Source organism: Eubalaena glacialis, chromosome 7 (genome assembly GCF_028564815.1).
Source record: "Eubalaena glacialis isolate mEubGla1 chromosome 7, mEubGla1.1.hap2.+ XY, whole genome shotgun sequence".
Taxonomy (NCBI): Eukaryota; Metazoa; Chordata; class Mammalia; order Artiodactyla; family Balaenidae; genus Eubalaena; species Eubalaena glacialis.
The window spans coordinates 41,342,878-41,366,730 of NC_083722.1; the positions used below are offsets into that span (position 1 = coordinate 41,342,878).

Below are 23,853 nucleotides of genomic sequence, written 5' to 3' on the forward strand. Positions count from 1 at the left end.
AGAGCTTCCGGAAACTGTGCGAGAGTCTGAGTTGGGCGCCAAGAGTTCCGGTGCGGTTTATCTTTACGTGTTCGTAAAGTTCTTGGGTGTGAGAGCAACGAACGTTCCGGATTGAGATCGTGCTTAAGGCTTCCAATTCCCATTTGCACTTGGGTGAAGCGGTTAGAGCTGAAAGGGAAAGGCTGGAGGCAAACAATTTAACTCAAATATCTGGGAGCGATTTCGCGCCGTGCAAGACACTCCAGGACTTGTAGTTCCACTCCGGGGAACGGACTCGCCTGACAGCTGCCGGAAGTGAGGCTACGCGGAATGGCCGCCGCTGCGACCATGGCTGCAGCCGCCCGGGAGCTGGTGTTGCGGGCCGGAGCCTCAGATATGGAGGAGGAGGAGGGCCCGCTGGTGAGAACGCAGGGCTGTTTCTCCTCCAGAGTCTCGTCCCATCTCCTCATGTCAGAAAGGCCTGGGCTGGGTGTAGGCACAAGGTTGGGAGCTCGGCTGCTACCGGTGATGCTACGCGGTTTGGCTCTCCATACACCTTCCTGGAATCGGACCTGAACCTGAGCGGGGACCAGAATGGCCGAGACTCAGGTTCAGGGGCCACAGTTTCAGTTAATCTCCAGATGTTTGGGCAGAATAGAGAAGCAGTGTAGAGTAACGGCTAGGAACATGGCCTCTGGAGTTAGATTGCTTGGGTTCTAATTCCATCTCTGCCACTTACACTCTGTGTGTCTTTGGGCAAGTTAACTAGTCCCTCTGTGCCATCACGTTCTACACCTATGAGGTGAAGAAAATAAGACCTACTGTATAGGTTGTCGGTTAGGATTAGGCAAATGAATACAAATAAGATGGCACCTGGCATGTAGGTAAACACTATAGGTTAGCTGACATGTCTAGAAAGGCTGGGGCTCCCCAGAGGGATGGTGATAGAACACCTAAGATAGCAGGAGTCTAGAGATCCTAAATTAAACTGCAGGTTCTGCTCTGTCCTCTGCATCTCCTAATTTTCCTCATTTGGTCACCTCCGCCCTTTCTGGGTTGCCTGTCTCCTGGTCATATTCCCTACCCATCAGCCCCAATCAGTAAGACTGAGACAATATGAGACTTTTGGAATTTTTGGACTCAGTATTTACCTATGGCTCCCCAGTGAAAGTCCTTCTCCCCCACTTGAAGGGTTGGTGATTATCCCATTATATTTTGTTCTCCCCCTTGCTTTCCCATTAACCTGTCCCTCTCCAGGAGGGTGGTCCGGGTCTTCAGGAGCCATTGCAGCTTGGAGAGTTGGACATCACCTCTGATGAATTCATCCTGGATGAAGTGGATGGTAAGTGATGGCACGGGGGCGGGGGGATGCAGTTCCTATAACCTGAGAGGCATGGGGGCTGGAAGTACTAAGGCAGGGGTTAGTGTGCAGATGTTCAATGTGGGGATGGAGCTGTGGAGGAGCTGGATGGACCCTTACGATGAACTTCTATTTGCAGTTCACATTCAGGCGAATCTGGAGGATGAGTTAGTAAAGGAAGCTCTTAAAACGGTGAGGTTTTCCACTATACTAATCTGTCCCTCCACTTACCCTCCCCTCAAAGAAAAGAAGAAGAAAACAATCTCTTGCTTTTCTAATATCACCTTGGTGTCTTACTCTCTAGTCCTTCATTGACTCTGTTCCAGCATCTCTTCACTGACTCCCTCCTGACCTGTCACGTTTCTGTCCCCCCAGGGTGTGGATCTCCGTCACTATTCAAAGCAGGTTGAGCTGGAGCTACAGCAGATTGAGCAGAAATCCATTCGGGATTGTATCCTCCAGCAGAGAAAAAGGGTGGTGTTATTAAAATGGGCATTTTGGGGGGCATGGTGCTGACAGCCCAGCTGGGGCTGCTATCTTCTCTCTGAGGTTTATGTCACCTCAGGGAGAAATTGGAGGGGTCCTGCGGGTCTGAGGATCTCCATCTCCACAGTGAGGCCCCTTGACTTTTTGTGAGTCAGATATCCAGGAGAGTGAGAACATAGCATCTCTGCACAACCAGATCACAGCCTGTGATGCTGTCCTTGAGGTTAGTAACCCTCATAATCCTGAGCCCAAATCATGGTCTCTGGGACCTTTCTTGACGTCATCAGCCTCAGGCGGGGACAATTAGAGTCACTTTCAGGATGACCTCAGCAGCCTTTTTTGTTGTTGCCGCTATGACTAACGTTATTTGCCAGTGACCTTTCAGGTACCTCTTCCCTTATCACTCACTACCCTCATGGACTGATAGATACTGGAGATTTTACCAAGAAACTTGGGTGGCCCACTCGTCCCTTACCAACCCTATGGCCATTCAGTAACACTTCCACCTTCCCCCAGCGCATGGAGCAGATGTTGGGAGCTTTTCAGAGTGATCTCAGCTCCATCAGCTCTGAGATCCGGACACTGCAGGAACAGTCAGGAGCCATGAACATTCGGCTTCGAAACCGCCAGGCTGTCCGGGGGAAACTCGGGGAGCTTGTCGATGGTCTGGTGGTGCCCTCTGCTCTGGTCACGTGAGTCACCAGTTTGAAGGGGCATAATGTTTATACCAAGTAGATGGGCTGGAGCGACCTACCCTACTTACCACATGGGTTTCCATCACGTCACTTCCAGAAACCGATGAGTGGGTTGACAGCTCTTCCTAATCTTGATGCAGGCTTTAGGCATTAAAGATTAGGAATCATCCAGGGTCGGGCGTAGAGAAGGGGGTCCAAGGCTTACGTGGGTGGTGGAGGTGTGTGTGTCTAGGAACAGAAAAGTTTGTACGTGTGTCCTGACTCTATGATGCAGTGTAAGAAGGGAGAGGAGACGGGGGCTGGATGCCAGGGTTATGGTTTAGAGTCTAGGGGTGTCTGGGTCTCCCTCCGCACCCATCCCACCCCTCCTTGCTCCCCAGGGCAATTCTGGAGGCACCAGTCACAGAGCCCCGGTTCCTGGAGCAGCTGCAGGAGCTGGATGCCAAGGCAGCTGCAGTCCGAGAGCAGGAGGCTAGGGGCACAGCGGCCTGCGCAGACGTCCGAGGCGTGCTCGACCGGCTCCGGATCAAGGTGGGGAGGGGGGTGGATACCCTAGAGACTACTCAAACCAGCCTCCCTGAGAAGTCCACCCTGAATTGCCCTGGCAAAGCTCATTGTAGCCTGTGCCCAAGAACTTCACCTTGCTTTTAACTGGCAGAGCTCATTCTCACGTCTCTGGGTTCCCCTGAAAGTCTTAAGAAATATCAAAGAGGTATTCTCTACTCTTCTTCCTCCCATATCCAACATTTGTTCCTTCCCTCAGTAATTCCCAAACAGTGAGAAGGTTGCAGCTTCATGCCCTGTGTTTGGTCCCCCATGTCTAGGCAGTGACGAAGATCCGAGAGTTCATCCTTCAGAAGATCTATTCCTTCAGAAAACCAATGACCAACTATCAGATCCCCCAGACGGCCCTGCTGAAGTACAGGTTGTCACCCAAAGGAAGGGCTGGGGGTGGCCTCAGAGCTCTTGAGCAGCCCAGCATGATGCTGGGCATCTTGGGCCGTCAGGGTGACTGACTGGTCCCTGGCCCCTCCAGGTTTTTCTATCAGTTCCTGCTGGGCAACGAACGGGCCACCGCAAAGGAGATCAGGGACGAGTACGTGGAGACGCTGAGCAAGATCTACCTGTCCTACTACCGCTCTTACCTGGGGCGGCTCATGAAGGTGCAGGTGAGGCCACGGAGGGAGAGGCAGTCCTGGGCCCCTTGGCTGGGGGGAGGGGCAGCTACGGGGCAATGGGGGACAGTATAAAAAGACATTTTTTTTGTTGCACTTTGGGAAGCAGTGGTTCACAGTTCTCTCTGCTCTTTTCTCTAGTATGAGGAAGTCGCTGAGAAGGATGATCTAATGGGCGTGGAAGATACAGCCAAGAAAGATATCCTGGAGCTGAGGGGCCCTCATGCTGGGTCTGGAGAGTGAGGGGGCTTCTGGCTCCAGCCTCTAAGGCACTGCTGCTTACCTTTTTCTGTGGGACCAAAACCTTTGAGAATGTGATCAAGGCTGTGGCCTCCCTCCCCAGAAAAATGCACAAATCATCTTGACACAGAGTTTTGCATATGATGTCAGGGGGTGTAGAGGCTCCTTAGAGTCCATTCACCGATGTGAGGTGAAGTGGGGCCCCAGAACTGGGAAAGAGGGACCCTGGGGCTGTGTCTGGCTGCTGGGTGCCCCTGGAGGTCCTGAGTCTTTGACCTTCCATCACAGTTGTGATCTGACTGTTTTCCTTGACTGTGACTCTCCACGATTCTTCTCAAAGCCATCCCTCCGCAGCAGGAACACCATCTTCACCCTGGGGACCCGGGGCTCTGTCATCTCCCCCACTGAACTGGAAGCCCCCATCCTTGTGCCCCACACGGCCCAGCGGGGAGAACAGAGGGTAGGAGGAGGAGGAAGCCTTAGCCAACGGGGTGGGGGGGGGCGGGAGAACTCCGAGTACAGACCTCAGGGCAAAGCTTCCCCCACTGCAGGCCCCCGTGGGAGTCCCCTTCTCCAGTCACCCCAGTGTTCTGTGATAAGAGGGTTGGGACCATTGACTTAGGGTGTACAGAGGGGAGAGGTGGGTGATATGTCACGAGGCAGGTGTGGAGGAGGATGTGGGAGCAGCAACAGCAGGTGGGGGCGGCCTCTTCTCGCGCCCCCCCTCCCCCTACCTCTTCAGTACCCGTTCAGGATGCTCTTTTCGCAGCCTGGACTAGGGGTAGATGGGGAGGGTCTCCTGAGCTCCCATTACCCAGGTTTGCTGATTTCCCAGCTGTGTCCATGGACTGCTGGTACTGGGGTCCATCCCGTCTGTCTCTCTTCTTACCCCTTCCATCCTAGTATCCTTTCGAGGCCCTCTTCCGCAGCCAGCACTACGCCCTCCTCGACAACTCCTGCCGTGAATACCTTTTCATCTGTGAATTCTTTGTGGTGTCTGGCTCGGCTGCACAGGACCTCTTCCACGCCGTCATGGGCCGCACGCTCAGCATGACCCTGGTAGGCTCCCTTGCTCCCGGGCTCTTAGAACTCTGTCCCCAGTTTTCGTCAGCACCACAGTGAGGTCACAGCCCTGGGGTTACTGAAACCAGGATCCCCTCGTTCTAAAATGCATGAGCCACGCCCTCGCTGTGTGACTCCCCATGAAACCATCAAAGCTTGGGGTCCCGGAGGCTCCTGGGGACACACAGGTGACAGCACCTGAAAACTCAGGGGCCCCTAAACCTTGGTGCTCAGCCCTGAATTCTGCTATGATGGGCTTGTGATTTTAGATCTGGGGAGCAAGGCAGCAGGACCACCCGAGTGGCCAGTGGGCAGGGAAGGAACATTTCCCATTTAGATCCCCTCCCCAGTGCCACGTCCCCAGGGGAGCACAAGCATCTGTCCATGGCCACTGGGAAAAGCAAAGTAACAGATACTCTCTTCCAATCCCCTGCCTGTTCCTGAATCACAGAAACACCTGGAGTCTTACCTCACTGACTGCTACGATGCCATTGCTGTTTTTCTCTGTATCCATATTGTCCTCCGATTCCGCAACATTGCAGCCAAGAGGGATGTTCCTGCCCTGGACAGGTCGCTGAGTTCTGGTCCTTGATGTCCCACTGGCCTTGAAATCTTTAGTCTTGCACCAGCCTGCCCTGACCCGTGGGCTCCTCCTGACCTGAACCATTGACCCTGTTCCCATTTGTCTGTCTAGAGGCAGTATTGCTGCTTCCAGACTCATCTTTGACACCCACTCCAGCCTCCACCAACCATCACTCATCGATCAGGGTTTCCGCACACACACCCTCCCCCTGGCCCCCACCCCTGACGTTCCTTGCCAGATCTCTCATTCTGATCAAGCCCACAGGTACTGGGAACAAGTGCTTGCCTTGCTGTGGCCACGGTTTGAACTGATCCTGGAGATGAACGTCCAGAGTGTCCGCAGCACTGACCCTCAGCGCCTCGGGGGGCTGGACACTCGGCCTCACTACGTGAGGGCGGGCAGGGGTAACGGGCTGTTGAAAGGCAGGGCTCGAAGCCTCGCTGCAGGGGTCACCCAGGTTCACGGTTGTGTCCATGGGCCTGGCTGGACAGCTAGCCACGCTGTGTGAGGGGCAGTCTGGGAGTGTGGTCAGACTCAGGGTGGGCTGGGCACTGTGGTGGGAGGGATTGGAGGTGGGAGTCACCCAGAGACCGGTTGGCCAGCTTCAAGGGAGTTGGGGGTTTCATGGGTTGGGCCAGGGGGTTGGCGTGATTTTTCTTCCCACCTTCTTTCTCCCAGATCACACGCCGCTATGCAGAGTTCTCCTCTGCTCTTGTCAGCATCAATCAGACGATTCCCAATGAACGGACGATGCAGCTGCTGGGCCAGCTACAGGTGAGGGGCGGCTGGGAGAGGTTTCCGAGCCACAGGGCTGCTGCAGGGGGCTGGAGTGTGAGGTGGGGGCCCTTGCCTGCTCCTGTCACCTCCTCCTTTCATTTTTTTTTTCAGGTGGAGGTGGAGAATTTTGTCCTCCGAGTGGCAGCCGAGTTCTCCTCAAGGAAGGAGCAGCTTGTGTTTCTGATCAACAACTATGACATGATGCTGGGGGTGCTGATGGTACCTGAAGCCCTTTCTCCTTGTCTTCCTCCCCGGAGAATTCGGGTTCCCCCCCACTGCTCCGTTACCTCCACGAGGGCAAAGATTACGCTGGCTTTGTTTGGTGTTTTATTCTTGCAGACTGGCACAGCGTCTGGCTACGTACAGTAAATGTGGGGAGAAGGGGATATTCTGACGTGAAGGGCAGCTTCTCCCCAAACTTGAGATTTCCCTCTGTCTTCCCTTAGGAGCGGGCTGCGGATGACAGCAAAGAGGTTGAAAGTTTCCAACAGCTGCTCAATGCTCGTACACAGGTAGGGGTGTGGGGAAGAGGAAAGGGATAGTCCCATGTGCTGTTTAGTTCAGATTGTGTGTGTGTGTGTGTGTGTGTGTGTGTGTGTGTGTGTGTGTTTAGGGGCCGTTAGCAGACTCCAGATACACAGAATTGGAGTTGTTATAACTCTTGGTTCACAACATGCTGTCATTATTGGTCTATTTTATTTTCTTTTGTATTTTTTTAATGATCTAGACATCCATGAACCTACCACACACCTTGGCAATAAACCCCACCCCATCACCCTGCGTCTCACATAGAGGCACCTCTTGACCTAAATGTTGTCTTTATCATGCCCTGGCTTTTAAAAATACAGCTATAGGGACTTCCCTGGTGGTCCAGTGGTTAGGACTCTGCGCTTCCACTGCAGGGGGCACGGGTTTGATCCCTGGTTGGGGAACTAAGATTCCACATACCGCATGGTGTGGCCAAAAAAAAAAGTAAAAAAAAAATAGAGCTATAGGTATGCCAAAACAGTAACTATTTGGTTTTGGGTTTGAGTGCCATAAAAGCAAGAGTCACAGGATTATTTCATGCATAATTTTTCTAGTATCGTCCTGTTATGACATATGGCTGTAGCTCATTCTTTTTCACTGCAATATAATGTTACATTGTGTGAATATAACAGAGGACATTTGGATTATTTCCAGTTTCTTGCTCCTGTGAGCATTGTTTTATGAACAACTATGTCTTTTAGCACACATAGATATATCAAAAGTTTTATCAAAAATCTCTCTTGGAAGTAGGAGTAGGCTTGCTGCATCTAGAGAATGCCAGTATTCAACTTTATGAGACAATGCCAAATTGTTTTCCTAAGTGATGGGACCAGTTTATTCCTTACCTGAAATGTATAAGAATTTTCATTGAGTCATATTTTCTCCAGCATATGATAGATCATACTATCTTTGCCTTTCTGGTGGGTGTCTCACTGGGATCTTGATTTGCATTTTCCTGATTACTAATGAGATTGAGCATCATTTCAAATGTTAAGTAACCATACAAATTTTTCTTTTCTGTAAAATGTCATAGCATTTGACCTTTTAAAACTTGGGCTGTTTGTGTTTTTCTTATTGATTTATAAGAGTTCTTAATACATTTACCTACTAATCTTTTGTTGATTGTATAGGTTGCAGATACCTTTCAGGAGGTGTTTTATCTTTTAACTTTTTTTAAAATTTAATTTTATTTAAAGAAATTTTTTGGCCCTCTCTGTGAGACTTGTGGGATCTTAGTTCCCTGACCAGGGATCAAACCCAGGCCCTCGGCAGTGAAAGTGTGGAGTCCTAACCTCTGGACTGCCAGGGAATTCCCCTTTTTACTTTATTTTCTTCTTATTATTTTTTTAAATATTCATTTATTTATTTGGCTGCATTGGGTCTTAGTTCCGGCGCACGCGGGCTTAGCTGCCCCACCGCGTGTGGGATCTTAATTCCCCGACCAGGAATCGAACCCCCATCCCCTGCATTGGAAGGTGGATTCTTAACCACTGGACCACCAGGGAAGTCCCCCCTTTTTACTTTTTTTTATGTTGTCTTATGATGAACAGAAATTTCTAATCGTAACTTGATGAATTTAATAATCTTTATTTATGTGTCTTGTTTAAGAAATCCCTAATTACCCCAAAGTCATAAAAATATTATACTGTATTTTCTTCTTAATATAGTAGAATTTTGCTTTTTACTTTTAAGCCCTAAATTTACCTAGAATTGATTTTTGTGTATGATGTGAGGTAGGAAACTAATTATTTTCTATTTGGAAAAATGATTGGCCTAGAACCATTTATAGGAAGTCCCTTTCTTTCCCCATCTGATCTGTAGTCCTGTCTCTGTCACACAGCAAAACTCCACAAACATGTGCCTCTTGCCTCTAGTCTATTCCATTGATCAATTTGTCTACCCTGCAAAACAGTTTTAATTATTATGCTTTTAGGACAAATTCTCCTACCTTCTTTTTTGTTTGTTTTGTTTTGTTTTGTTTTTGGCCGCACCATGCAGCTTGTGGGATCTTAGTTCCGCAACCAGGGATCGAACCCATGCCCCCTGCAATGGAAGTGCGGAGTCCTAACCACTGGACTGCCGGGGAATTCCCTCTCCTACCTTCTTTTTCATCATTATCTTGAGTATTATTGGCCTTTTGATTTTTCATGTAAATTTTATGATCGGCTTATAAGTTTTCACATAAAAAAAGCTCATTAATGATTTTGAATGTAGTTGCATTGATCAGTTTAGAAGAATTGATACTTTTTGATATTGAAACTTCCCATCAACATGGCCCCTCTCTACATTTTTAAATATATTCTTTAATGTCTTTTGATAACCTTTTATAATTTTCAGCACAAAGATATTGCAAATCTTTTGTTAGAATTGTTCCTAGGTAGGTGTAATATGTAGCTTTAGTCCTACTAGGAATATATAAATCCTTCCTAATTCTTTACCTTTTATTTCTTATGTCTTTGATCTTTTACTCTTCTGGCCAGGACCTCTATGACAGAGTTTAATAGTTGAATAATATCCTGTTCCTGAGTTTAAAAGAAATGCTTTTATCATTTTCTCATTAAGAGTAATGTAGATGTAGGTTTTTTTGTAGAAGCCCTTTATCAGGTTAAGAAAATTCCTTTTAATCACTCGTGTGCTAGGAGTTTTTATTGTAGTTTTTCCTACTAGAAATAAATCTACATTTATTTAGGGATAATTACTAAGAATAATACTAGGAATTACTAGAAATAATAACTACATTTTTTTTCTAATTGTTTGGACTTTATTCTTTTAGGATTTGTCCTTTAAATAAACTGTTGTTCCTTAAATATTGTCTTTTAAAGAAGAAATTTACTTGTTTGAAGTGGTGTATAGAAATGCTGTTGATTTTTGTACATAGATTATATAGCCAGCCACCTTCCTAAATTCTTTCTTTTTTTTAAAAGTATCATTTTAACTTTATTTTTATTTTTTAAAATTTATTTATTTATATTTGGCTGTGCTGGGTCTTCATCGCTGCGTGGAGGCTTCCGCGGGCTTTCTTTGGTTGCGGCGAGCAGGGGCTACTCTTCGTTGCCGTGCGCGGGCTTCTCACTGCGGTGGCTTCTCTTGTTGTGGAGCACGGGCTCTAGTCGCGCGGACTTCAGTAGTTGCGGCACTTGGGCTCAATAGTTGTGGCTCATGGGCTTAGTTGCTCCGCGGCATGTGGGATCTTACTGGACGAGGGATTGAACCCGTGTCCCCTACATTGGCAGGCGGATTCTTAACCACTTCGCCAGCAGGGAAGTCCCCTAAATTATTTCTAATAATATTTTTGGAGGTGTGTGTGTGTTTCTTTGTAGGCGTTCATCATCCCTGAATTGTGACAGTTTTATTTCTTCTTTTCTGATCCCTATGTATTTAATTTCTCTATGTCTTTGTTCTCTTACTGCATTGGCTAGTACCTCCAGTACAAAGCTGAATGGTTGAATAGAAGTGGTGATAGTGAGAACGCTTATCTCTTCCTAATTTTAAAAGGAGTGCTTTCATCATTTCCGCATTAAGAGTACTGTTGTAGGTTTTTTATAGATATCCTTTATCAGGTGAAGAAAATTCCTTTCGATCCCTAGTATGCCAAGAGTTATTAATTTTTAAAAAATCATGAATGGGTATTGAATTTTTAATCAAGAATGTGTGCTTTTTCTGCATACATTGAGGTAGTCATATATTTAATTTTTAAAAAATCTATTATGTCATGGGTGGGATAAATTAGGACTTTGGGATTAACAGATACACATAATATATATAAAATAAACAACAAGGACCTACTGTATAGCACAGGGAACTATATTCAATATCTTGTAATAATGGACAAGATATGGACAAGAATCTGAAAAAGAATGTATATATCTATATGTATATATATCTATATGTATATATATCTATATCTGAATCACTTTACTATACACCTGAAAGTATCACAATGTTGTAAATCAACTATACTTAAATTAAAAAAAAAAACTACTGTGTGGTATATTACATTTGTAGATTTTAGAATGTTAAACCATTCTGGATTTGGTCTAATTCATTTGGAATTTTTGCTTCTCTGTGCAGAAGCGAGATTGGCCTGTGATGTTCTTTTCTTGTACTGTACTTGTGTGGTTTTGGTACCAAAGTCATACTGGATTTGTAGAAGAAGGTGGGAAGGAAGTATTTCTTCATTCTTTTTATTCTGAAAGAGTTTGAGATTGAAATGATCTCTTCCTTGGAAGTGTCTTAGAAATTGCCAGCACAAACATCCAGGAAGATTTAAAACTATGAAATTCCTGGGCTTCCCTGGTGGCGCAGTGGGTAAGAGTCGGCCTGCCACGCAGGGGACGTGGGTTCGAGCCCTGGTCTGGGAAGATCCCACATGCCGCGGAGCAACTAAGCCCCCGCGCCACAACTCCTGAAGCCCGCGTGTGCCCTAGAGCCTGTGCCCCGCAGCAAGAGAAGCCACTGCAATCAGAAGCCCGCGCACCACAACGAAGAGCAGCCCCCGCTCGCTGCAGCTAGAGAAAGCCCGCGCGCAGCAATGAAGACCCAACGCGGCCATAAATAAATAAATAAATAAATAAATTTGTTTTAAAAAGTGTGGCACTGGCATTTAAAAAAATATATATATGAAATTCCCTCTAAGTACTGCTTTTATTGAGTTCTGTAGGTTTGAATATGTAGCATTTTTATTATTCAGTTCTAAGAATTTTTATATTTCAATCATTTCTTTTTCAATCCATGAGATTTTTTAGAGGAGTGTTTTAAAATTTCCAAAAGTAGTTTTTTTATTTATCTTTTTGTTGTTAATGTCTAAATTGCATTGTGGATGGAGAATGTGGCCTTTTGGTACTGAAAATTTGAAATTTGAAAATTTTTTGAAATTTGTTTATATTTGCTTTGGCCTAGGACACGATCAACTTTTGTAAATGTTCCATGGTATTTTTTAATTTTAAAATTTAAAAATTTTTAAAAATTTATTTATTTGGCTGCACCGGTTCTTAGATGCGGCATGTGGGATCTAGTTCCCTGACCAGGGATTGAACCTGGGCCCCGTGCATTGGGAGTGCAGAGTCTTAGCCACTGGACCACCAGGGAAGTCCGCCATGTATGTTTGAGAAGATTGTGTATTCTTTGATTGTCAGGTGTGGAAATTAAGCTCTTTAATTCTGCTGTTCACATCACCTATATCTTTACTGATTTTTTTTTTTTGTCTACTTATCAGTAGTTGAGACATGTTTTGAAATTCATAAGTTTATCAGTTTTTCATTGCAGTTTTTTTTTTTTAACATCTTTATTGGAGTATAATTGCTTTACAATGGTGTGTTAGTTTCTGCTTTATAACAAAGTGAATCAGCTATACATATACATATATCCCCATATCTCTTCCCTCTTGCATCTCCCTCCTTCCCACTCTCCCTAACCCACCCCTCTAGGTGGTCACAAAGCACCGAGCTGATCTCCCTGTGCTATGCGGCTGCTTCCCACTAGCTATCGGTTTTACATTTGGTAGTGTATATATGTCCATGCCACTGTCTCACTTTGTCCCAGCTTACCCTTCCCCCTCCCTGTGTCCTCAAGTCCGTTCTTTAGTAGGTCTGTGTCTTTATTCCTGTCCTGCCCCTAGGTTCTTCGTGACCATTTTTTTTTTTTTTAAGATTCCACATATATGTGTTAGCATATGGTATTTGTTTTTCTCTTTCTGACTTACTTCACTCTGTATGACAGACTCTAGGTCCATCCACCTCACTACAAATAACTCAATTTCGTTTTTTTTTATGGTTGAGTAATATTCCATTGTATATATGTGCCACAGCTTCTTTATCCATTCATCTGTCGATGGACACTTAGGTTGCTTCCATGTCCTGGCTATTGTAAATAGAGCTGCAGTGAACATTGTGGTACGATTCTTTTTGAATTATGGTTTTCTCAGGGTATATGCCCAGTAGTGGGATTGCTGGGTCGTATGGTAGTTCTATTTTTAGTTTTTTAAGGAACCTCCATCCTGTTCTCCATAGTGGCTGTATCAATTTACATTCCCACCAACAGTGCAAGAGGGTTCCCTTTTCTCCACACCCTCTCCAGCATTTATTGTTTGTAGATTTTTTGATGGTGGCCATTCTGACTGGTGTGAGATGATATCTCATTGTAGTTTTGATTTTCATTTCTCTAATGATTAATGATGTTGAGATTCTTTCATGTGTTTGTTGGCAATCTGTATATCTTCTTTGGAGAAATGTCTGTTTAGGTCTTCTGTCCATTTTTGGATTGGGTTGTTTGTTTTTTTGATATTGAGCTGCATGAGCTGCTTGTAAATTTTGGAGATTAATCCTTTGTCAGTTGCTTCATTTGCAAATATTTTCTCCCATTCTGAGGGTTGTCTTTTGGTCTTGTTTATGGTTTCCTTTGCTGTGCAAAAGCTTTTAAGTTTCATTAGGTCCCATTTGTTTATTTTTGTTTTTATTTCCATTACTCTAGGAGGTGGATCAAAAAAGATCTTGCTGTGATTTATGTCAAAGAGTGTTCTTCCTATGTTTTCCTCTAAGAGTTTTATAGTGTCTGGCCTTACATTTAGGTCTTTAATCCATTTTGAGTTTATTTTTGTGTATGGTGTTAGGGAGTATTCTAATTTCATTCTTTTACATGTAGCTGTCCAGTTTTCCCAGCAACACTTATTGAAGAGGCTGTCTTTTCTCCACTGTATATGCTTGCCTCCTTTGTCATAGATTAGTTGACCATAGGTGCGTGGGTTTATCTCTGGGCTTTCTATCTTGTTCCATTGATCTATATTTCTGTTTTTGTGCCAGTACCATATTGTCTTGATTACTGTAGCTTTGTAGTATAGTCTGAAGTCAGGAGTCTGATTCCTCCAGCTCCGTTTTTTTCCTTCAAGACTGCTTTGGCTATTCGGGGTCTTTTGTGTCTCCAAACAAATTTTAAGATTTTCTGTTCTAGTTCTGTAAAAAATGCCATTGGTAATTTGATAGGGATTGCATTGAATCTGTAGATTACTTTGGGTAGTATAGACATTTTCACAATATTGATTATTCCAATCCAAGAACATGGTATATCTCTCCATCTGTTTGTATCGTCTTTAATTTCTTTCATCAGTGTCTTATAGTTTTCTGCATACAGGTCTTTTGTCTCCCTAGGTAGGTTTATTCCTAGGTATTTTATTCTTTTTGTTACAATGGTAAATGGGAGTGTTTCCTTCATTTCTCTTTCATACTTTTCATCATTAGTGTATAGGAATGCAAGAAATTTCTGTGCATTAATTTTGTATCCTGCAACTTTACCAAATTTGTTGATTAGCTCTAGTAGTTTTCTGGTGGCATCTTTAGGATTCTCAATGTATAGTATCATGTCGTCTGCAAACAGTGACAGTTTTACTTCTTCTTTTCCAATTTGTATTCCTTTTATTTCTTTTTCTTTTCTGATTACCGTGGCTAGGACTTCCAAAACTGTGTTGAATAATAGTGGTGAGAGTGGACATCCTTGTCTCGTTCCTGATCTTAGAGGAAATGCTTTCAGTTTTTCACCATTGAGAATGATGTTTGCTGTGAGTTTGTCGTATGTGGCCTTTATTATGTTGAGGTAGGTTCCCTCTATGCCCACTTTCTGGAGAGTTTTTATCATAAATGGGGGTTGAATTTTGTCAAAAGTTTTTTCTGCATCTATTGAGATGATCATATGGTTTTTCTTCTTCAATTTGTTAATATGTTGTATCACATTGATTGATTTGCATATATTAAAGAATCCTTGATCCCTGGGATAAATCCCACTTGATCATGGTGTATGATCCTTTTAATGTGTTGTTGGATTCTGTTTGCTAGTATTTTGTTGAGGATTTTTGCATGTATATTCATGAGTGATATTGGTCTGTAATTTTCTTTTTTTGTAGTATCTTTGGTTTTGTTATCAGGGTGATGGTGGCCTCATAGAATGAGTTTGGGAGTTTTCCTTCCTCTGCAATTTTTTGGAAGACTTTGAGAAGGATGGGTGTTAGCTCTTCTCTAAATGTTTGATAGAATTCACCTGTAAAGCCATCTGGTCCTGGACTTTTCTTTGTTGGAAGATTTTTTTTTTTTTTTTTTTTTTTTTTTTTTAGTTTTGTGGTTTTTACCTTTTTTTTTTTTTTTTTTTTTAAATTTAATTAATTAATTTATTTATTTTTGGCTGTGTTGGGTCTTCGTTTCTGTGAGGGCTTTCTCTAGTTGCGGCAAGCGGGGGCCACTCTTCATCGCGGTGCGCGGGCCTCTCACTATCGTGGCCTCTCTTGTTGCAGAGCACAGGCTCCAGACGCGCAGGCTCAGTAGTTGTGGCTCACGGGCCTAGTTGCTCCGCGGCATGTGGGATCTTCCCAGACCAGGGCTCAAACCCGTGTCCCCTGCATTGGCAGGCAGATTCTCAACCACTGCGCCACCAGGGAAGCCCCCTGTTGGAAGATTTTTAATCACAGTTTCAATCTCATTACTTGTGATTGGTCTGTTCATATTTTCTATTTCTTCCTGGTTCAGTTGTGGAAGGTTATACCTTTCTAAGAATTTGTCCATTTCTTCCAGGTTGTCCATTTTACTGGCAGAGTTGCTTGTACTAGTCTCTTAGGATGCTCTGTATTTCTGCGGTGTCTGTTTTAACTTCTCTGTTTTCATTTCTAATTTTATTGATTTGAGTCCTCTCCCTTATTTTCTTGATGAGTCTGGCTAATGGTTTATCAATTTTGTTTATCTTCTCAAAGAACCAGCTTTTAGTTTTATTGATCTTTGCTATTATTTTCTTTGTTTCTATTTCATTTATTTCTGCTCTGATCTTTATGATTTCTTTCCTTCTACTAACTTTGGGTTTTGTTTGTTCTTCTTTCTCTAGTTCCTTTAGGTGTAAGGTTAGATTGTTTATTTGAGATGTTTGTTGTTTCTTGAGGTAGGATTGTATTGCTATAAACTTCCCTCTTAGAACTGCTTTTGCTGCATCCCATAGGTTTTGGATCGTCGTGTTTTCATTGTCATTTGTCTCTAGGTATTTTTTGATTTCTTCTTTGATTTCTTCAGTGATCTCTTGGTTATTTAGTAACATATTGTTTAGCCTCCATGTGTTTGTGTTTTTTACGTTTTTTTTCCTGTAATTGATTTCTAATCTCATAGCATTGTGGTCAGAAAAGATGCTTGATATGATTTCAATTTTCTTAAATTTACTGAGGCTTGATTTGTGACCCAAGATGTGATCTATCCTGGAGAATGTTCAGTGCGCACTTGAAAGTGTAATCTGCTGTTTTTGGATGGAATGTCCTATAAATATCAATTAAATTTATCTGGTCTGTTGTATCATTTAAAGCTTGTGTTTCCTTATTAATTTTCTGTTTGGATGATCTGTCCATTGGTGTAAGTGAGGTGTTAAAGTCCCCCACTATTATTGTGTTACTGTCGATTTCCTTTTTTATAGCTGTTAGCAGTTGCCTTATGTATTGAGGTGCTCCTATGTTGGATGCATATATATTTATAATTGTTATACCTTCTTCTTGGATTGATCCCTTGATCATTATGTAGTGTCCTTCCTTGTCTCTTGTAACAATCTTTAATTTAAAGTCTATTTTGTCTGATATGAGTATTGCTACTCCAGCTTTCTTTTGATTTCCATTTGCATGGAATATCTTTTTCCATCCCCTCACTTTTAGTCTGTATGTGTCCCTAGGTCTGAAGTGGGTCTCTTGTAGACAGCATATATATGGGTCTTGTTTTTGTATCCATTCAGCGAGCCTGTATCTTTTGGATGGAGCATTTAATCCATTCATGTTTAAGGTAATTATCGATATGTATGTTCCTATTACCATTTTCTGAATTGTTTTGGGTTTGTTTTTGTAGGTCCTTTTCTTTTCTTGTGTTTCCCACTTAAAAAAGTTCCTTTAGCATTTGTTGTAGAGCTGGTTTGGTGGTGCTGAATTCTCTTAGCTTTTGCTTGACTGTAAAGCTTTTGATTTCTCCATCGAATCTGAATGAGATCCTTGCTGGGTAGAGTAATCTTAGTTGTAGGTTCTTCCCTTTCATCACTTTAAGTATGTCATGCCACTCCCTTCTGGCTAGAATTTCTGCTGAGAAATCAGCTGTTAACCTTATGGGAGTTTCATTATATGTTGTTTGTCGTTTTTCCCTTGCTGCTTTCAATAATTTTTCTTTGTCTTTAATTTTTGCCAATTTGATTACTATGTGTGTCGGCGTGTTTCTCCTTGGGTTTATCCTGTACGGGACTCTCTGCACTTCCTGGACTTGGGTGTCTATTTCCTCTCCCATGTTAGGGAAGTTTTCGACTTTTAATCTCTTCAAATATTTTCTCTGGTCCTTTCTGTCTCTCTTCTCCTTCTGGGAACCCTATAATGTGAATGTTGTTGCATTTAATGTTGTCCCAGAGGTCTCTTAGGCTGTCTTCATTTCTTTTCATTCTTTTTTCTTTATTCTGTTCCACAGCAGTGAATTCCACCATTCTGTCTTCCAGGTTATTAATCCTTCTTCTGCCTCGGTTATTCTGGTATTGATTCCTTCTAGTGTATTTTTCATTTCAGTTATTGTATTGTTCATCTCTGTTTGTTTGTTCTGTAATTCTTCTAGGTCTTTGTTAAACATATCTTGCATCTTCTCGATCTTTGCCTCCATTCTTTTTCCGAGGTCCTGGATCATCTTCACTATCATTATTCTGAATTCTTGTTCTGGAAGGTTGCCTATCTCCACTTCATTTAGTTGTTTTTCTGGGGTTTTATCTTGTTCCTTCATCTGGTACATAGCCCTGTGCCTTTTCATCTTGTCTGTCTTTCTGTGAATGTGGTTTTTGTTCCACCTGCTGCAGGATTGTAGTTCTTCTTGCTTCTGCTCTATTTCTGTTTCGTAGACAGGTTCATTTGTGCCATATTAGATTCCACAAAAGATTTTATTTTTAAGTGGAAGTAGTTTATTTTTAAATGGAATAAAAGTTTCATTTTCACCTTACCAGATCTTACTATTTGGGTTGGGTTTTTTGTTTTTTCTTTTTTCTTTTCCTATTTTAATTCCTCCCTTCCATTGTTTTTTACTTGTTTGTTTGCTTTTTCATTTTAACTCTGTGTTTTGGGAAATTTCAAATGTACATGCTATATAGAGGATAACATGGTGAACTCCCAGGGGCCATCACAGATCTTCAACCAGTAACAACTCACAGACAGTTTTGTTTCATCTGTATCAGCACTCACTGTTCATCCTCCTCCTACCCGTCCTCCCCACCCCAAGTGATTTTGAATTTTAAAAGGTTTTTTTTTTTTTTGTCTGCATTGGGTCTTCGTTGCTGTGCGTGGGCTTTCTCTAATTGTGGTGAGCGGGGGCTACTCTTCATTGTGGTGCGTGGGCTTCTCATTGTGATGGCTTCTCTTGCTGCTGAGCATGGGCTCTAGGCACACGGGCTTCAGTAGTTGTGGTGCTCAGGCTCAGTAGTTGTGGCGCACGGGCTTAGTTGCTTCACGGCATGTGGGATCTTCCCAGACCAGGGATCGAACCCATGTCCTCTGCATTGGCAGGCAGATTCTTAACCACTGTGCTACCAGGGAAGTCCCTGAATTAAATTCTATACATCCCTATCACTTCATCTGTATCAGGATGTGTTTTAAAAACCACAATACTTTATCACACTTAAAAAAAATTATCACTTTCAGGGAGTTCCCTGGTGGTCTAGTGGTTAGGATTTGGCACTTTCACTATGGTGGCCCAGGTTCAATCCCTGGTCGAGGAACTGAGATCAGCCGTGTGGTGCGGCCAAAAAAAGAAAGAAACCACTCTCAAAATAGCCAGTATTCAGGTATCCCCAGTTATCTCATAAACAGTGGTTCAAGTCAGGATCCATATGCGTCCATACACGTCTCTCTTTTTTTTTTTCACATGTCTCTTTTTAATCTATAGATTTCTCTTCCATCTTACCCCCCTGCCCCGCTCTGCAATTTATTTGTGGAAGAAATGGAGTCATTTGTCATGTAGAATGATGTACAGTCTGGATTTTGCTGACTGCATTACGTGGCATGCCTAAACTGTTCCTCTTTTCCCATAAATGTGTAATTCGATGGAAAGGCTTGATCAGGTTCCAATTAGATTTTTTTAACAAGGCTATTTGAGAGGTAGTGGTGTGTACTTCTATCAGGGGCACATAATGTCTTCTTGGCTCTCTTTTTGCCAGTAGCATCAATGATCACTGCGTAGACCATTAGATTTCTGTACTTATCAATGTCTCAAAAATTTCCATCTCCTTACCTGACTGTGCTGCATTCTCAGTCATTTCTTTAATTATAAATTCCAATTTGCTCTATCATGCTTCCAGATATTTCTAATCTGAGATTTAGCCAGTTGACTTTTAAAAAAATTTTTAAATCATTTCTTTAATATTCCATTTTGTTTCAAGCCTTTCCATTCCTAATCTTGTTAATTGGTCATGTTTGTGTCTGTACCTTTAACTTTGAACAGTTTTTACAGAATGTACAGCTGCTCTGTATCTGACAGTTCTAACATTGGCAGTCTTTGGAGGTCTAAGTCCATTGCTTATTGTCTGTGCTGACTCTCGTGGTAGCTTGCTTTCTTCTGTGACTGGTGATCTTTGAGTTCTTTTCTTGGTCTTAAGCAGTCATAGGGGCCTAAATTGGGATCGAGGGGATTTCAGAGAAAATTTGCCTCTCCTTTTGCAATAGCTGAAAGATGCCGTCCACCTGGGTCTACATTGGCGCCTCTTTGAGGCTCTTGTGAGAGACCAGGCTCAGCATCCCCACTCAAGGCTAGCATCAGGCTCAGCTTCCTGATAGCAGAGTTGTCATGGCCACTTGCCTTCTGGTAGCCCTGCCTCTCCCAGTTGTCCACTTCTCTGGTTCCAGCCCTCTGCTCCCAGCTCAATTTTTTTCAAATGTAATTAAAAAAAATTTTTTTTTTGAGGAGGGTAATCCTTGGAGATTTCCCCTACTTCTTGTGAGACTGGCAGTGTCTTAAAGTATATGACCTTTGCAGAGTTTAGCTGTTCTGTTATGGGAGTTTTCTAAGGACCAAGTTGGGCATGATGCCAGAATTGGGGAAAATCTGCCGACACCAGTAAACTCAACTCTGTATGTGTGTATGTTTCTACAGGAATTCATTGAAGAATTGCTGTCTCCCCCCTTTGGGGGTCTGGTGGCATTTGTGAAGGAAGCTGAGGCTTTGATTGAGCGTGGACAAGCTGAACGACTTCGAGGGGAAGAAGGTCTGAGGATGGGGTGGTTGTGATGGGGTCAGTGGAAAGGTGAAAGGAAAAGAAAAATTCAAGGATGCAGATTACATGGGGAGGGTGCCGAGCAGGAAGGAGTGGGTTGGGAGGACACTAAGAAAGAGGGCTTGCATGGTGAGGATGGCTATGCCTTGGGGAGGACTTAGAGGGATCAAATATCACTTAGCCATGATCTCTTTCCTCCTACTCTCAGCCCGGGTTACTCAGCTAATCCGTGGCTTTGGTAGTTCCTGGAAATCATCGGTGGAGTCTCTGAGTCAGGATGTAATGCGGAGTTTCACCAACTTCAAAAATGGAACCAGTATCATCCAGGTGACCTGCAGTTCCCAGTCCCCACTCCCACCCCACCCCATCACTGATTTTTCCCCCCTCTTTTCTCTGGGCTCAGAATCATATAAATGACCCTTGATCTTCAACTACCAGCTGTGCCCAAAGTTCTGGATGAGCCCTAACCTGACTCCTAATCATCATCCTTAGCACCACCCCACCTCTCATCCCTCCATGACTTTCTCTGAGCAGGGAGCGCTGACCCAGCTGATCCAGCTCTATCATCGCTTCCACCGGGTGCTGTCTCAGCCGCAGCTCCGAGCCCTGCCTGCCCGGGCCGAGCTCATCAACATCCACCACCTCATGGTGGAGCTCAAGAAGCACAAGCCCAACTTCTGATGCGCCGGACCCTGGGAGCCGCCAGCCCTCTCCATGGACTTCTGTGCCCCATCCCATCCCCTTCTTCACCTGGGGGCCCCCTTCCAGTTCTTCCCTTGCCTCCCAGGTCCTTGACATGCCTCACCCTCCCTTCATTCCCAGAACCCTGCCTCATCAGGATAAGCTGAATCCCTTTGGCTTTCAGAATCTCCCATGTCTTCAGGTTTCCCAGGACCACTTCCTCCTGGGCTTCCAAAATGACCTTTATTATTTTTCCAGTTTTGTCATTCCTCTCTTTCCCTCCACTGCCCCACCCCCAGGGCTTTTTTCTTCTCCCAGTAAAACCTTCTGGTTCACTCAGCTCTTGTCACCATGTTACGAGGTGTGAAGCCTCGACTCTTCGAATTGGTGTGGCAAGGGGAGACTGCCTCATAATGGTTGATTTTTTTTTTTTTTCTTTTCACTCAAAGTGAGTTCTTTTCTGTAGCTTTTTGACCTAAGATCTCAGCAACTTGAACACTAACCAGTCCCCTCCTGGCTTGAGAGTTACACCAAGGTCAGTCTGCAGAAAACAATAAATATTTAACATGACATAACACTCTTTTCCCATTTCTTTTCTCCTTCCTCCTGGGGCCTTCAAGTAGCCCCATCTCTGCTCCAGGGTCACGTTGGCTCTCTGACTACCTCCTGGGCCTACATCCCTTCTAGTGGGTGTCCAGAAAGTAGGGGCACATGGTTACCTCTCACCTTTAGCTACCTCAGGCCAAAGAGTGGCTGCAGTGCTTTTAGGGCAGAGACTGTTTCATGAGTAACCAGCCTGATGGAGGAAATGGCCCTGGTTAAGATGGCAGATGCCTCAAGGGCTGTGCCACCTTGGGCACTGTCCAAGGTCTGCCTTGGCTCCCTGACACCGACACCAGTTCTCTTTGCCTCCTGCCTCCTCAGGCTGACCCTGGGATTGCCTCCTCTCCTTCAGTGTCAGCTCCCTAGCTCCTCTGGTGTGGTTGTCACAGCCACTTGCTAGAGGGCTGCAGTACCCACACCACTGGGGCATTAGTAGGCCAGGTTTGCAATGTGATCATCTCATCCATTTCTATGACTCGGCGCCTGCCTGCTGCCGCTGCCTGTACACCTCATTTGAACTCAGACTCTAGACTGGGGAGACATGGGGGCGCCTTAAGTCCTAAGGGGGAAGGCCTGGGCAGTCAGGGGAAAATGGTAATTTGGAGACGCTTCCTCCGCCCCTATGGCCTAATCATTCCCTCCCAGCCCCCGCTTCGGCACTCTGGATGCAGGCCCAGCCCGCCCACGGAGGCAGAGAGAATAAGAGTACAAAGGGGTCCCGCGTGTGGCCCGAGCGCGGGTGGCTGAAAGCGAGGACCGCGCATAGCGAGGCAGAGCTGGACCGGTTTCTGCCGGCGGGCCCTGCCGATTGGCTGCGGCCGGAGGGGGCGTGGCAGGGTCGCTGGAGCCGCCTTCTCCAGCTCCCGCTTTTTTTGGGTTCCGCCCCATCTCTGAGAGCAGCGCTCTGATTGGCTTTGGGACCCATATCTCTGAGCTTCAGCCTCAAGGACAGAGTCTGAAGAGCCGGGGAGGGTGCAGAGATGTTGGGGACTGAGGGTGGCTCCTGACTGGCTCAGACGCCTCAGGGGCGGAACCAGGATAGTGTCCTTAACTGACCTCACCCGGTGTCACCACCACTTTCCCCCTCCACTCGGCGTCCTTCCAGGTTTACCCTGCCTGACTCTTCGCCCCAGACATTCCCTGAGGCCTGCCCAGTGCTGGGAGGTGGTGTGCTGGGCTCTGGGGGACCGCGAGCTCACCGCTGGGCGCCTCCACCTTCCTGTCCCGTTTCTACCCCCCAACCCCACCACCACCAGGGGGATCCAGATATTCTCACATTTGACCTGATTCCTGCCCCAGCTCGAGGAGCACAGAAGGGCCCAGGATTTGGGACTTGGGAATAGGGAGACATAGGCTGCTTTGACAGAGCAGTTTCTCAGAGAAGGGGGTCTCTGGATATCCCACGAGGGAGATTCCCGAGACAGGTGTCTTCATCGAAAGTCAACTAATACTCCGATGGGAGAAGGGCTGTGCATGCTGGCACCGTGGTTTTCGAAGTTCTGCCCTTCTCTTCTGTCCATCCCTGAACCCAAGTATATACGCTGGGCTGATAAGCACGGTTTCTTGCAGGCCTCACTGAAGAGCATTGTTGGAATATGAGGAGGCTCATATTCTGGAACCTGGAGGCATTAAAGTTACATTGGAGCACACAGTTTTCGGGAACATTGAACTGCTCCGGGAATCCACAGGAGCCCTCTGACCCAACGGTCTCAGGAGGGCATGAAAAGGCGACAGAATCGCGTGAAAGGGAGCCGCGATACCTATATCGACCTCCAGGGGGCAGCATCAACCAGGGGATGGAGTTCTTCATCCTCTCAAACTGTTGGCGACTGCTGAAGCGCCCCCTTCATGCCCCCTTCAAGCTGAAGCAACGGAGGGACTTTTCCTTCAGTCTAACAACATTCAGTCCTGTGGCTTAGATGGGTCCTTGTGATCCCCAGGCTGAAACTCATAACTTCTGGCTAACATCACCGCCCCTCAAACTTCTCCTTCACTTTTTTCCTTTTGCTGATGACAGACACACTGGCCTCACAGACCCAGAGAAGCATCAGGGATCACTCCTTAGGACGGGACTGTGTCAATATCCTCCTTCCCTTTGCTAACCTGTAAGACTCGTGTCTGTATCTGGTACATCGGTCCCTGTCTTCACCTAGTGTCATATAGGAAGGACTTGGAGGTGTCCTTATGGATTGTAATAGTGCCCCAATGCTAAGGGATCTCTGTCCTTTGAAGAAATATCATTTCCCTCTATTTTTACACCTCTGTGCCTTCAGCTTGTCCTGAGTTATTTCTTAACTGGACTCTCTGGGAAATATCTACTCTGTGTTCAACAGCTCTGTTTCTGCATAAAATGGGGGTGCCCATCTCAGCATCAATTTCAGAGCTATTTAATGTGGACATGTACCCTGAGGACAAAAGAAATAAGGGATTCCTCCTTTCTTCCCATCCTATCAATAT

The 23,853-nt window shown here is 45.0% G+C and overlaps 1 protein-coding gene across 2 annotated transcripts; it reads left to right on the top strand.

The window, feature by feature from the left end:
• Positions 1-20: 20 nt before the first annotated feature.
• Positions 21-21,358, top strand: VPS52 (VPS52 subunit of GARP complex). 2 transcript variants are annotated; one of them, XM_061196406.1, is made up of 20 exons: positions 21-399; positions 1,237-1,321; positions 1,479-1,531; positions 1,715-1,790; positions 1,981-2,048; positions 2,342-2,517; positions 2,901-3,051; positions 3,345-3,445; positions 3,557-3,689; positions 3,837-3,894; positions 4,262-4,395; positions 4,839-4,994; positions 5,449-5,567; positions 5,845-5,968; positions 6,259-6,354; positions 6,469-6,576; positions 6,804-6,869; positions 19,992-20,103; positions 20,321-20,439; positions 20,647-21,358. In XM_061196406.1, exons 1-20 carry the CDS (start codon positions 310-312, stop codon positions 20,791-20,793), a joined length of 2,172 nt encoding a protein of 723 aa, XP_061052389.1. In that variant the 5' UTR covers positions 21-309; the 3' UTR covers positions 20,794-21,358. The 2 variants fall into 2 exon arrangements, with proteins under 2 accessions (XP_061052389.1, XP_061052391.1); XM_061196408.1 differs by lacking the exons at positions 21-399; positions 1,237-1,321; positions 1,479-1,531 and having other exon boundaries at positions 1,977-2,048.
• Positions 21,359-23,853: the final 2,495 nt, after the last annotated feature.

What these genes read in the sequence shown, in the direction of transcription:
- VPS52 (XM_061196406.1), top strand. Translation starts at nt 310, where the DNA reads ATGGCCGCCGCTGCGACCATGGCTGCAGCCGCCCGGGAGCTGGTGTTG. An exon ending in CATCCTGGATGAAGTGGATG is followed by an intron (nt 1,322 to 1,478) that starts GTAAGTGATGGC and finishes TTCTATTTGCAG; the next exon opens with TTCACATTCAGGCGAATCTG. An exon ending in CCCAGCGGGGAGAACAGAGG is followed by an intron (nt 4,396 to 4,838) that starts GTAGGAGGAGGA and finishes CTTCCATCCTAG; the next exon opens with TATCCTTTCGAGGCCCTCTT.